The sequence below is a fragment of the Nymphalis io genome, chromosome 13, assembly GCF_905147045.1.
Source record: "Nymphalis io chromosome 13, ilAglIoxx1.1, whole genome shotgun sequence".
NCBI classification, from domain to species: domain Eukaryota; kingdom Metazoa; phylum Arthropoda; class Insecta; order Lepidoptera; family Nymphalidae; genus Nymphalis; species Nymphalis io.
In genome coordinates, this window is record NC_065900.1 from 4,654,760 (window position 1) to 4,668,690 (window position 13,931).

At 31.1% G+C, this 13,931-nt stretch overlaps 1 protein-coding gene across 3 annotated transcripts in view; it reads right to left on the bottom strand.

The window, feature by feature from the left end:
- The window catches only part of LOC126772803 (suppressor of lurcher protein 1-like), a 110,690-nt gene that overhangs the window by 57,170 nt on the left and 39,589 nt on the right, over window positions 1-13,931 (bottom strand). For 2 of the 3 annotated variants that reach the window (XM_050493392.1, XM_050493390.1), the window contains exon 2: window positions 3,473-3,509. In XM_050493392.1, the coding sequence (XP_050349349.1) occupies window positions 3,473-3,502 (30 nt within the window). In that variant the 5' untranslated portion in view covers window positions 3,503-3,509. Of the gene's footprint in view, window positions 1-3,472; window positions 3,510-13,448; window positions 13,747-13,931 lie in introns of those variants that run through there. The other variant, XM_050493389.1, reaches the window with a different exon arrangement.

Genomic DNA, 13,931 nt, shown 5'->3' on the forward strand with positions numbered 1-13,931 from the left:
TGCGACGAAACGTATAAGCCATTTAAACAAACCAACAAAAACATTTGTTTAACAATATAACGTATGAATGTATATCCACGGAATGATAAGCTAAATTATGAGCCATGATGGTGCAATAGATATAAAAAATTTGAAACAAAGATCGCAAATTTTAACACAAACAAGTGCCACTGAGTTTTTACGTGCCTCGATTGCGCTTATAATTTTTCTCGTTTTCGAGGATACAACGGACACATGGAAAACGAAGACTCTAAAGATATTTATATGCGTCGAATGAAGTGCTTAAATTATTCAAAAGTGTGATCTAAAATGTCTCAATAAATAAAACAATCTTGAAGTACAATCAATAATGAACTGTCATTTTAATGAAAGTCTTGTACTGATATGGAATGTTGTTGAAATTGAGAATAAATCATTTTATTGTATATTTAATCATTAATAGAATAATATGCAATAAATGGATGTTATATATTTTTTTGAACTTTATTATCGACGCAATAATAGGAAAAGTTTCTAGTAAAATTATAACATCACGTAAATAGTCGTATCTTTCCATACGTACTGATTTACTATGACGGCGATAAAGTGCACGAGCTTTAAACGTATCGACACGTCATACGTATCGTTGTAAAATACATTTCCACAATTTCCTCTCGCAAACCGTTTTAAAATATAACCTGCCAAAACCCGATATCTTGTTAAGTGAAACGCTTATTTCTGTTGTATCTACGGATGTCCACTGGCCGTTAGCACGTCAGCGTTTATAGCTACAAGTATAATAATATAGTAATGCAGGTAAACTTGAGCACAATAATAGTCAATATATGTTATATATAACTTGTTGGAAAAGTTATATAGATTACAATTTTATTATGAATAAATAATGTTATTGACTGTACTGAGGTCTATGAAATTAGTACTATAATAAATATATGTCGATATTTTTTTAGCCTATTTTATAAGCAAAAATAATTTCATTTTAGTAACGCGGCAATTATCAGACGTATAGCAAACAAACTCAACCAAAAAAAGCAAATAGACATTTGTAAGGTTCTTCCTGTATTCATTTAAAAATATATATATGAAAATTTGTTAAGTTTTTGAAGAGAAAACTGGGAAATGCAAGTTATTTCATGTTTTTGAGATTAGTATTGCAGTGATGAGGTTGATTTATAATCAATCTCCTATCAATGTTAATTTGTACTGGCAAACAAAAGTTGATTTTGATAATCAAATAAATTAATAAATAACGAGAATATCAAAACGAATGCAATATCTCGATTTAGTGACGTTTTATTTAATATTAAATAAATAAATGAAAAGTATTGTGTGAACGAGCATATTATTATATATCCCAGAACCGAAGATTATATAGCTTAATCAGACCGAACTGCAGTGGTCCTTGTTCTCTATTCGGGGAGTTTTGAGAGAGGAGATCAAACAAATACATACGTCAAAGTAGTGATGTGTTGTCCCCTATATTAAATCGATGATCCAGGGTTGTTATCGTTATCGATATTTAACTTGTTACGTATTAGTTATTGCAGTGTGCATATAGTGTACAATTAGAAATGTAGGAGATTGTTTTTTTTACTTAACAGTAAACTAACAAAACTGCTTGACCTATTTAACATTGTACCTTTATTAAAACTCAAATGTTGAAAAAAAAAATATTTTCACAACTACACTACAAATACCGTATTTCTAAATAGGAAGCTAATTATAAACTTGTTATTTGTATACTTTTTATTAACAGCAATTCCAAACCTGCTCCATTTCTATTTCTATGCTTTTTTAATTGGACATTTGGTCGCTTTCGACCAACAATTATGAGGATGCATTTTTTAATTTGACACTTTTAGTGTTACGCCGTATGCTCATGGCTACGTTAGCTCATATCCTCATTTGGTAATAATACATTACACGATATTAAATTTGGCTAGTTACTACCATCAATACATTACAATCCTTGTTGGTTCTCGTTTCTTACGTTAAACTCTCTACGTTTTACTAAATTTCATACTATAAAAGAAGATTGTTTTATAGTTATATTATATTTTGTCCACACGATACGCTAACTAAAAAAAACCATTCAACATATTTAAGTTCAGTCACAAGCATGCATTCAAAGATTTACTCGATTGACTTCATAAGTCGAAAAGTCTTAGTCCGTACAATACAAGTGAGAAATAAAAAAAAATACATTTCTGAACACCATAGTCATACTTTTAGCATAAGTAATATATAATATGTCATAGAAACTATTATCAAATGCTTTCATGTCTAAAGTGATATTGTAATTCGGTTATGAAATTGGTTGATTTGCATGTAAATTGGTTATTCATATTGTTTATGTAATAGCCGAGATGGCCCTGTGGTAAGAACGCGTGAATCTTAACCGATGATCGTGGGTTCAAACCCGGGCAAGCACCACTGAATTTTCATGTGCTAAATTTGTGATTATAATTCATCTAGTGCTTTACGGTGAAGGAAAACATCGTGAGGAAACCTGCATGTGTCTAATTTCACTGAAATTCTGCCACATGTGAATTCTACCAACCCGCATTGGAGCAGCGTGGTGGAATAAGCTCCAAACCTTCTCCTCAAAAAGAGGAGAGGAGGCCTTTAGCCCAGCAGTGGGACATTCACAGGCTGTTACGGACGGATTACGGATTGTTTATGTATTAGTAATAACATATATATCATTATATATTTGTCATTTTTGGTTCAACTTACTTTATAATTAACTTCTACTTCTTAAATATATATATTTACGAATTATTTTGTTTAAAAAAGTAGTTGAATGTATTAGGTAAGGTGCTAGTATTGTTATAGTTAGTGTTATGATATTCTAGTGAAAGGAGATACAGTTGTTAAAATAAATTTGTTGTTAAAGCAAATATACGCAAACATGTGGATGTTCTTATTCTCTATTTCTTATAGCCTGATAGTCTGGGAATGAGCAGCCTTATAAAGGAGTTATAGGACCTTATTATACATAAAATCCATGTCAATCGGATTTGAATGTTTAGTAGTTTATTGTAAATCACGGCAAGACAGGCCATTGACTTTACCTTCAGGCATTAAATCTTGCGTTTTTATTTTATAATTGCATAATTATGATCGTAAATAAAGTTGGATTAAATAAAAAAAATGTCAGCTTATAATATAAAATAAAAGATCAGAATGTACTCAAGTAACTCAGTAATTACTCTTTTTCATCAATAATAACATGCAATAATCATATATAAATGTATATATATTATATGAAATACGAATATTACTTGTATAAAAAAAATATCAGCGTTACTCATAAACGTTACCTAGCAAGTGATTTAAAAAGCTGGTTGTCTTCTTCTTTCGAATATCAAATCAATAATGACAGAAAGAGCAAAAATCAGTGTTTAAAGTAACAGCCACTAAGCAACGTTTATAAGTAAGTTGGTTAGTTTTTATTAAATTACAAACATACCTTCATATTTTCTATTCCTCTTAGCCACATCGTGAATCTGGAACAAAAATGATGAATTGTAAATACTTTTAATTTCATAACATCAAGTCAAAATATACTTTTCTTAGTATGTTGTAATGTCATACTTATAATCTTTAGTAAATAAAAGAATATAAATATGTAAAAGTTAATTTTATATTACATTTCTCAAAAATCTTAGATCTACATATATCTGCTATAAAAGACCATTAGAACAATCTTTTTTATGCATTGTTATCCTAACAAAAATAGTAATAGTAATTTGTTTTAAACGGTAACAGCCAGTGAAGATGTATGCTAATCGATGCGATTAATACGTTTTGTCTCCTAAGCACATTCTTTACATATTATTTTATATTTAAACATTATTTTAACACAAAGCCTTACAGCTGAGTTTTAATGTAAATTCAGAGCATTATTATTTAGATAGGTGTTGCTAGAAACAAGAGTATAATTTAAATAATAGTTACCGTGCACATCTTTAGCTGACAAATAAGAAATTTAAAGAAAATAAGAAACACTAAGGAATTTCTAGTTTTACGAGTAATATACAACATGGATTTTGAAAAATTTTCTTAAATATTCACCGTATATATTGTAAGTGACGTCTTTACTCTTGTCGTCAGTTTCAAACAGACACAAAGATAAGGACACAAAGGAAAGGTTAATATTTCTTACGGCGCCAGTCTCTATGGCGGTGGTGACCACTTACCATCATATAATAATAATTATTTTAATATAATAGTTGGCCAATCTCAAGAGAGATTAGCCAACTGCCTTACATATTATGTCCTACACATATTATAGTGCACAAGTGTGTGCGCAAACAAAGGTGCACTCTCTATTACCTAACTCATATTCCGATGGGATGGCAATCCGACATGACCGGAAAGAGTTCAGGCGCAGAACCAACGACTTTACGTGCTTTCCGAGGCGTACGGAAGTGTACACACTTCCAACTTCCAGACTCCTGGCTACTGTTTTTCGACAAAAAAAACCCAATTTTAATTGGCCCGACCTGGGAATTGAACCCAGGACCTCCGGTTCTGTGGACTTGCATTTAGCCACTAATCCAACGATGCAGTTAAACCCATATGTAATCGAGTAGTGCTTGCCCGCACTTGAACCTACGAGTTTCGGTTAGGATTTGTTCTAACGTTTTTTTTTATAGAGTAGGTGGTCGGACGAGCATATGGGTCACCTAATGGTAAATGGTCACATTGTAAGAAATGTTAACAATCGCTTACATCGCCAATGCGCCACCAACCTTGAGAACTAAGATTATATGTTTCTTGTGCCTGTACACTGGCTCACACACTCTTAAAATCGAAACACAACAATACCAAGGGCTGCTGTTTAGCGTTAGATTATCTGGTGAGTGGGTACTCATCAGATATTCTCAGGTATTACCAGGTACCTACCCAGACGAGCTTGCACAAAGTACAGTACTGTGTTATGATATGCAAGTGATACAAAGATGAATTGAATGGAAAGAAAAATGGACTGCCCTGATTCAGAATAAATGGAAAAAGGTCAAGAAAATGTTTATGATAAGTTTGATTTATAGAGAAAAGACTGGATATTGAATTATGTATAATATTTCTAACAAATCGTCACTTATGGTTTAAAAGGCGTATCATGTCGTTTATGGATATAAGTTATCTGTATCAAATGGAACATCGGAGTTTATTGAAGCTCTGGTGGTAGAGCTTTGTGCCAGCTCCTCTGGGTAGGTACCACCCACTCATCAGATATTTTACCGCAAAAATACATTGGATATGTAAGCGATGGTTGACATTTCTTACAATGCCAATGTCTAAGAGCGTTGGTCAATGCTCGTCCGCCTTCCTATTCTATAAAAAAAGCAATTTATAATGAAAAAAAAAAGTAGTTTTATGTTTAAACGGAAAATCAAATATTAAATAATTTTCTTATAATTAATTTTAATTATATAAAGCAATCGAGTGTATAGATTACGCGCCACGTACAGAAGCGTAGGGCGTATGACGGTATAAGAAAGCGCCACACACACATATGTAGGCATACGTCTCGGTCTTGCCCCCGAGATGCGCCAGTAGATGATTTAGATAAATAATAATAATTTGATAATAGCCTGGCCTTCCCCGCAAAGCGTAATCTTCTGCCCATTACAAGTATATATTTGTGTAAAGTGTATGTAAATTTATATATCTTAATATATTGTTTTCTTGTTGTTTGATATAAGCAATATTTAAGTAAGCGCTTTTTTATTAAATGACGAGCTCTAGCGTCTAAACTAGGCCGAGCCTGTATATTAGACGTAAGTTTCATCCAATGACACACTTAGCAAAAGCCTATATTTTGCTTACTTGCAAACACTTAATTTATTTTATAATCAGTCCATGTAAGATGTGATATAAGTAGATTGATTATAGTTTATATACTTCAATAAGGTTTCTCAAATAAAACATCAAAGGACTTTTTAAAAATCAATCCATAGCTTTCGCTCCTTGTGTGTTATTTGGCTATATACTGTAATTTCCGTTAATTTATTTTAGAAAAAACGCGATCAAATATTTTATATTATATTGCGTGGTTACTTTCGCCCAAGAAATATAATGTAATATAAAAGTTTGTAGATGTTCCACTAAATTAATTCCTTTTCTCATTTTAAGAAAGGCCTTGATTCCACCACGCTGCTCCAATGCCGTTTAGAGGGATACTCATGTGACAGAATTTTTTCATTCATTTTTTTCTTCATGGGTTGATGAAACTAGGTTTCATGTGTGTATTAAGTATACTTTAAGAAATATAAACCAACATTAAACTATACCTAACAGAAAAATGTTTTAGCGTAGTACACATACACACACACATTCAAGTATACAGTCCTTTATATTAAACTCTCTCAAGTCAATAAAATATTATATTGATGATAAAAAGAATGTTTTGTAATTTTCCTATAGGAAATAATAATTAAATTTTATTGAAATTATGTAACTAAGTAAATTATTAAGCTTTAAAATTAACTAAAATCTTGCACATTATATTTTTATTTCGATTTATAAATTATTCCTTATATTATTTAAGCTTCCGCTATTTTGATTTAGTATAGTAATTATTAAAACGTTATATAGGATAATGTCAATATTATGAATACGTAAGTTTAATCTAATTTGTATTTCAGAATTTACTACTATAATTGTCATAAAATATTAATTTTCATAGCCAATTGACAAACGCTAATAAATCTACGCGCTGAACTAAGCGCTAAAACTAACTTAAAATATTTTTATAATAAAACCTTTTTTTGTAACCGTAAACCGTTTACGGTTTTAAACAACCAACTTGTATCTAAAGTTCCCTCAAAGAAAAAGGCCACCTCCCTACGATTTTACTATGGTTTAGTTTTTTTTAAATAATGTTCTACCTCGATGAAGCATGAATGTGAAATCGAATACGTGCGAAATATGTAAAATTTTAACTAAATGACAACTTCTTTACGGCCAAGTATGAGATGAATAATAAAAATAAATTATACACATAAAATCCAGTTGTGTTTACCCAGGCCTGAACCTGCGATCTGCTGTCGTATTGTTACTGTACGTCTAATATATTATAGGAGATAAACTACAGAGTCATCAGGAGAATTTTTCCTTTAGATACAAAAGAAAGCCACTATAACGAAAATATAATATCAACATTAAGATAGGGCCATTAAGTTGAACGTTAGGGATTGGCTACTTAGGCAGCATTATATAGGCTATTATAGGGGAACATTTTTACGTTTAAAGTCTCGTACGCATGTAGCAATCTGTAGGATATTATATCAGATAAAATTTATATGCGATCAAAAACCGCCACAACTGTAAATCCGAAACAGAACCGCCAAAACTGATTTTTATATATGCTAAATACAAGATTTATATTTTTTAGTTTAGATACTGTACATTTTTTAGATTTCTATTTGGGATTTGTACGTAACGAGAAAAGTCCATTTTTTGACGGAAATTTTTTTAAGATATTTTTGGAAAAGCGTATGCTTTATGAAAAAAATGTAAATGGGTGTAGAAATTATTTTTTTCGGCCATATAATTCTCAGAAGTAGCATACTAAGAACTACTCCAGTCATATAGCTAGGTCAATTAAATTAAATCAGCTTTGTTTTAATTAAGAAACCACATCAAACAGTAAATAAAGGCAGTATTAATAACAACTTTAATTGGTAGGTTTATAGGTATTTTTAGCCAACATCGCACTCAGACTACTTATTAATTATGTTTGGTTGTAAAGCACATAATTTAAGATGCTTTAAAAATAATTTATAATTATGTGTGTGTTAACGCCTAATAATAGGGACAGAAAATATTAAACTCAGCTACCGCGAACGTAATATTGAAAATTCATTAATAACGTTATATCTTATATAACTTTTTCGTGACGTGGGATATTTTTATGCGATCCTATCCGATATTTTTTTATTTCTATAAGCAACCCAACCTGATTTCATAAATGTAGGTCTAATTAAGTTTTATAATGTATATAAATAATATATCAATAATGACTTATCTACAACATTTGCGTTGCTTTTATCTAGATATTTTTCAGATTTTCAATTCTTTCAGGCATCATTTTATATGTTTGTTACAGCTTTGCCAAATAAGCATCCGCATTGACAAATATTTCTCCGACTATGTTGACATAATTAGCTTTATCTCGTGAAATATTTGCCACACAAATATATTATAATGTCCTCGTTAAGACTATTAGCTATTAATATAACGATTATGTGAAACTTTTGGGTCAATTGGATTGATTTTTTTTTTTGCGAACCCGAAATTTTGAACAATCATAAAAACGTCTTTTTTTATAGAATAGGAAGGCGGACGAGCATATGGACCACCTGATGGTAAGTGGTCACCAACGACCTTAGACATTGGCATTGTAAGAAATGTCAACCATCGCTTACATATCCAATGCGCCACCAACCTTGGGAACTAAGATTTTATGTCCCTTGTGCCTGTAATTACATTGGCTCACTCACCCTTCAAACCGGAACACAACAATATCAAGTACTGCTGTTTTGCGATAGAATATCTGATGAGTGGGTGGTACCTACCCAGTGTAACTACAAGCAAAAGGCTTGGCGGCATATTGGCTACGTAAGGCGGTGGTGACCACTTACCAGGTTACACAATTGTCTGTTCGCCAACCTATTTCGTAAAAAAATACTTCTTTATAGGAAGATGTTTGTTCATTGATTTCAAGACATTGAAATCAATGTTAATAAATTCTAACTGCGCCATCTACAGTAAGTAGTAGCTATTATGTGAGGGTGAGCACTTTTGTCGCCTCGTTTCCTCAATACGGGTTATTTAACGACATACTAACTTTTTTAAGACTTTTTATTTTCTGTTTTTAAATAATATATATCCATATAAAAATTATTTTATTTAACCAAAAAGGTACAATACAACGTAATAAAATATCTTTTTTTTCTTTATTTGTACTCGTATTTATCTACGTTTCTTTTTTTTTGTTTATATAATTTTATGTAGGTATTAAAGAAAATAATTTACAAAATTATATGTAAAATGTAATTAATGTTCCTATTAAAATATTTTAATATAGTGTTGTTATTACACAACTGATTTACACTAGTGAGTTTCCATAATCAGAAGCTATAATTGCAATAATTTTGAATATTCTTCGGATTAAGCAAATTAAGGCTTAAATATGTTGCAAGTTATGATTAAAATTAGGTTGTTATACCTAAGTGTAGACCACTCAATGAGGGAAACACTTTGAAAGCGTAGCGCACGTACTACTGTTGTACATAATACGAATTGTGCTGCTGTGTGAGCTTGTTATTTATATTAAATATTTTATACAATAGCAGAGAATAATAATCAGAAAGCCTGTTTTCTAAATTCGAAAATAAATAAAAATATTTAATGATAGATTATTGAATGGTTTTAATTTTTTTTTTTCAATAAAAAAATCATGCTAATAATTATTGTTCTATATTTAAAATTTATATTTCCTTGGGTCATTGTTAGTTCCACTTTCATTTATATAAAATATTCCGTTTAATATAGCGTTTCTGTTTACTCGGTATTCTATGTGCATTGTATTGAAATGGGGACATGTTGAATCGCTCTGCATTTCTATGCCTGCCCACCATTATCTTTTAAAACTACACGCACGAGTAATTTATATTTTTCATTTATTCACACTAATGTAACGTGATAAAATTAAATAGAAGTAAAAATATTTTCATATATTTATGTACAAATAATTCGGCCACTTAAGTTATTGTCATCCTTATACATTAATTGCGGGCTAGCTAAATGTTTAGAATCATTATATACGTGAGTAAAAATATTATTGCTCAAGGTTGTGCTCAAATACAGATGCATCCTCTATGTGTTGCCTTAATTACATTAGCACAACTAGACAAAGAAAAATGGCAGGACCACCGGCACGGAAGTATGTTAACATTCCTGAACTCTGCATTCGAATCTAAGACCTCGTGTTCCGAAGCATGCTAGATAATATACCAACGACGGAGTTAAAAAAATCGAATTTACTGTTGATTAGTGAGCTTTGTGCAAAGTCGTCTAGGTAGGTACCACCCACTCATCAGATATTCTACCGCAAAACATTAGTACATGGTATTGTTGTGTTTCGGTTTGAAGGGTGAGTGAGTCAGTGCAATTACAGGCACAAGAGACATTACATCTTAGTTCCCAAGGTCGGTGGCACATTGGCGATGTAAGCGAGGGTTAACATTTCTTACTATGCCAATGTCTATGGGCGTTTATGATCACTCATCATCAGGTGGTCCATTTGCTTGTCCGCCTACCTATTATTTAAAAAAGCACTGAGACATTCAATTTCAAATTCAAATTTAAATTCAAGCAGACCTTTTGGAAGATGAAATGAATGTCGTTATCTCTCATTTTATTTAATTTATTCCTACATACCGAAACGTCACTGAATTGATATTCTAGTCAAATTCGAACATCACGCCATCTCAAGAGGAGAGAAGGCATTTTCTCAGCAATGCAAGAACACAATTTTATCTTTACAGGCCGTTATGGTAAAAGAGAAAGTTATTATTATTTAGTTTTTATAGAAAATAATTATAATTAATTAATACAACCTATTCAATATTTACTTTATTTCAAAACCAATATTATTCATAGAATTAATTTGGCAACTCACTATGCATTAAGAGCCACGCACATCTAGTGAAGCGCAGTTTACTTTACTTTCACTTGTAATAAGTTAAAAATATTAATTTTGTAAAATGTCCATTGGACTGATTACGGCAACAGCGGCCAATTTCAAGAGATATTAGCCAACTACGCAGGACATATTATAGCGCACAAGTGTGTGCGCCAGCATAGGTGCATTCTCTATTCCCTAACTCTTATAATCCGATGTGACAACAATCCGACACGAACGGAAAGAGTTCAGGCGCAGGACCAACGGCTTTACTTGCTTTCCGGGGCACGGGAGTGCACACACTTCGAACTTCCAGACTTCAAGCTGTTACTGAGAATTTTCGAAAGAAAACCCAATAACATTTTATTGACCTGAGATTTGAACCCAGGACCTCGGGGTTTGCGGCCTTATATCCGGACACTAGACCAACAAGGCCTTCAAACAAAAAATACATTTAAATAAGATCTAAATACATAAATTGGTAGATTTGTTTCACGATTTTCAAAAAAAGGAACAAAAAGTAGTGTGTAACCGTTTGTTTTGGTAGTTATGCACAATTGCACATTGCTCCCGATTGTGCGACATCTCATCTATATGTGCGCTAGCTCGAGAAGACTCGCAAAACGCTCTTAATTTATAGACGTAGTTGAGAATGAAAGTGTCATTCATCCATAACGCGAGAGTTGACTGTGGTTTTGCTTTAATCATTCAGAATGACTACGTGAGCCAGATTTATATAGAACAGCTTTACAGCAATGGTCCCGTAGTAAAAAAAAGTGTGTACAAAATATGGTGTGCGATACACTAATTATTTATTTGAATAGTTTTTTGTGACAGCTGGAATCGATGTCAATTTTTAATATACAAAACGATTATGTGCCTTCATTTTCTGAGCGCATGTAACGTCGCTTTTTATCGTTATGACAGACAGCTGATTCGTGTAATATCGTTTATAAATGAACTGCTACCATCCCAATCTCGCATGGATGAAATTATTTTTGTTTTCAATTATGTACATCAATGTTACAATTATCCAGCTTAGTATTATCTCTGTCCGTATCTAGTAAATATAAAAATATAAAAGCAATTAAAACACTTTATACTATAAGTACGATAGTGATTATTTTCGTTCTTAACATCATAAGCGCTTTAACATGATGACGTCAGAACATTCGTGACGCGTTTTGTAGTCACGTCATCTGATATTGTGCTTCTTTGAATAAATTACCTGAGCGACCGAGCTTTACTCGACTCTAATAATTAATTAAGAAATACAACTTGATAACCTTATCTAAATACAAAATTTTAGCCAAATCATAAGTGTCGTTTTCCTAGATAAGCAATACATATACAATAATTTTTCATTGAATATAATAATATTTATGGAAAACTTTATATAATGTTGAAAACAATAAAAAACTGTCTATTATTTTATACTTGAAATCCTAATTATTAAACTCAATGTAACAAAGTTTTTATAATCTTTACGTACAAGCAACGCGTATATTTTTATGACAATGTATCTTTAATTTTCTCTTAGCTGCACCACTTTGATATTACATACATAACGTCCAGTAATTAATAACGGTTGGTTTAAGCATTATTCTGCAGCGCGTCATACCTCAACTAAGAGAGCCGGAGAGTGATAATTATGAATAATTCATACATCAAAGACTTATTTAGAATTTTCATTTCATTTTTGTGTTGCAAATTATCTACAATACCATCTGTTATTGAAAATGATTAAATTACAATGAATTAAATGAAATTTTAATAAAATATCAAACTGTGTAGTAACATATAGAGAAATATTTTTATGCCTACGTATAAATGTATATATACAAGTAAAGATACGACACACACAAGTCTGTCTTCATAAGTGAAGTCTTGTTACTCTAAGCTTTTAAAACAAAGCTAAAATTAGCTTTGTGTTAGAGTTTTATAAAAGGCCTTCCTTTGTGGCCTTAACAACTAATATTCTTCATATATGCATTACTTGTAATCTCACTATATTATTTATATTACATACGTTTTTTCAATTAACGTTAATAGTTGGTTATATTATAATAAAAACCTTTTCTCCTAAATCCATTTAGTTTAAAGCGTAGAAAGTGATAGTCATCTTATCGAGTGAAGTCAAAAATTCATCAGTTTAATTAAAATTATACAGATTAAAAATTCTTTTACATATTTACACAGATAAATCGTTATAGACTTTTCATCTAACAGTTGGTGTTTGAATTCAATACCAAAAGGCTACGTTTTTATTGTATAATTAACTTTCATCCGATATTTTTTTTTTAATAATAGAATCTGAATAAAAAAATAATTTAAACATGTTAAAATAAAAGCTGTTTTTTTTGTAGTATTTTTGCATTAAGGATGAAAAATAATAAGAACCGGTCTTTTAATTAAGAGTCAATCACTCATTCGTGTCGCGAACATCACAACGTTGCAATTTTATTGTTATTGGAAATCATGATATTGACGCAGTTGACGATTCCCGTTAATGAAATTGCTTTTATTCTCATGAGAGAATTATTAATATCAGTTACTAAATTATACGTACCTATAAATCGCATATATTATTTTTAAAGCTTATTATTTTTTTTAACTCATATAAATGCTGTGATCTAAATACAACAATGAATATATTTAGGATATTTAAATGAATATTATATAAATACTATATACATGAAAATAAAATTAAATATTGCAAATCAAAACGATATAGCTTGAAATAACTTACCAGTCATATCCGATTTTTTTACAGTTCAGTACACACTAAGAATTAAATGTATATATATACTTTACTAATTTCTGAAATAACTCGCAAAGAAAAACATTAAAGAAAAACTTCATTCAATAACAAAGTTTCGAGGAACTCCTAACAAAGTGAAAACAGAAACTTCAATTATCGATACTTTTTACAACGTTGTCGAGAGGATTTTTAAATTTAATTGTCTGCGAGTGTAGTTAATGTGGGTTACGTAGTAGTGCTACGAGCTACGACTACACGTTTACGACGTAGACGTCCACCCGCTAACGCGTTCATTCCACACTGATAACTGAGTTAGCGCGCTCCAGCTTTAAGTACGAGGGACAAAATAAACTCCATAGGTTTCAATCTTATTTCCATGTCAATAAAGATTATTTTCGAATAATATTATTGAGAAGTCCAAGAGGTATTCTACCGCAAAGATGCGAGGTGCAAATAATGACATGCCAATTT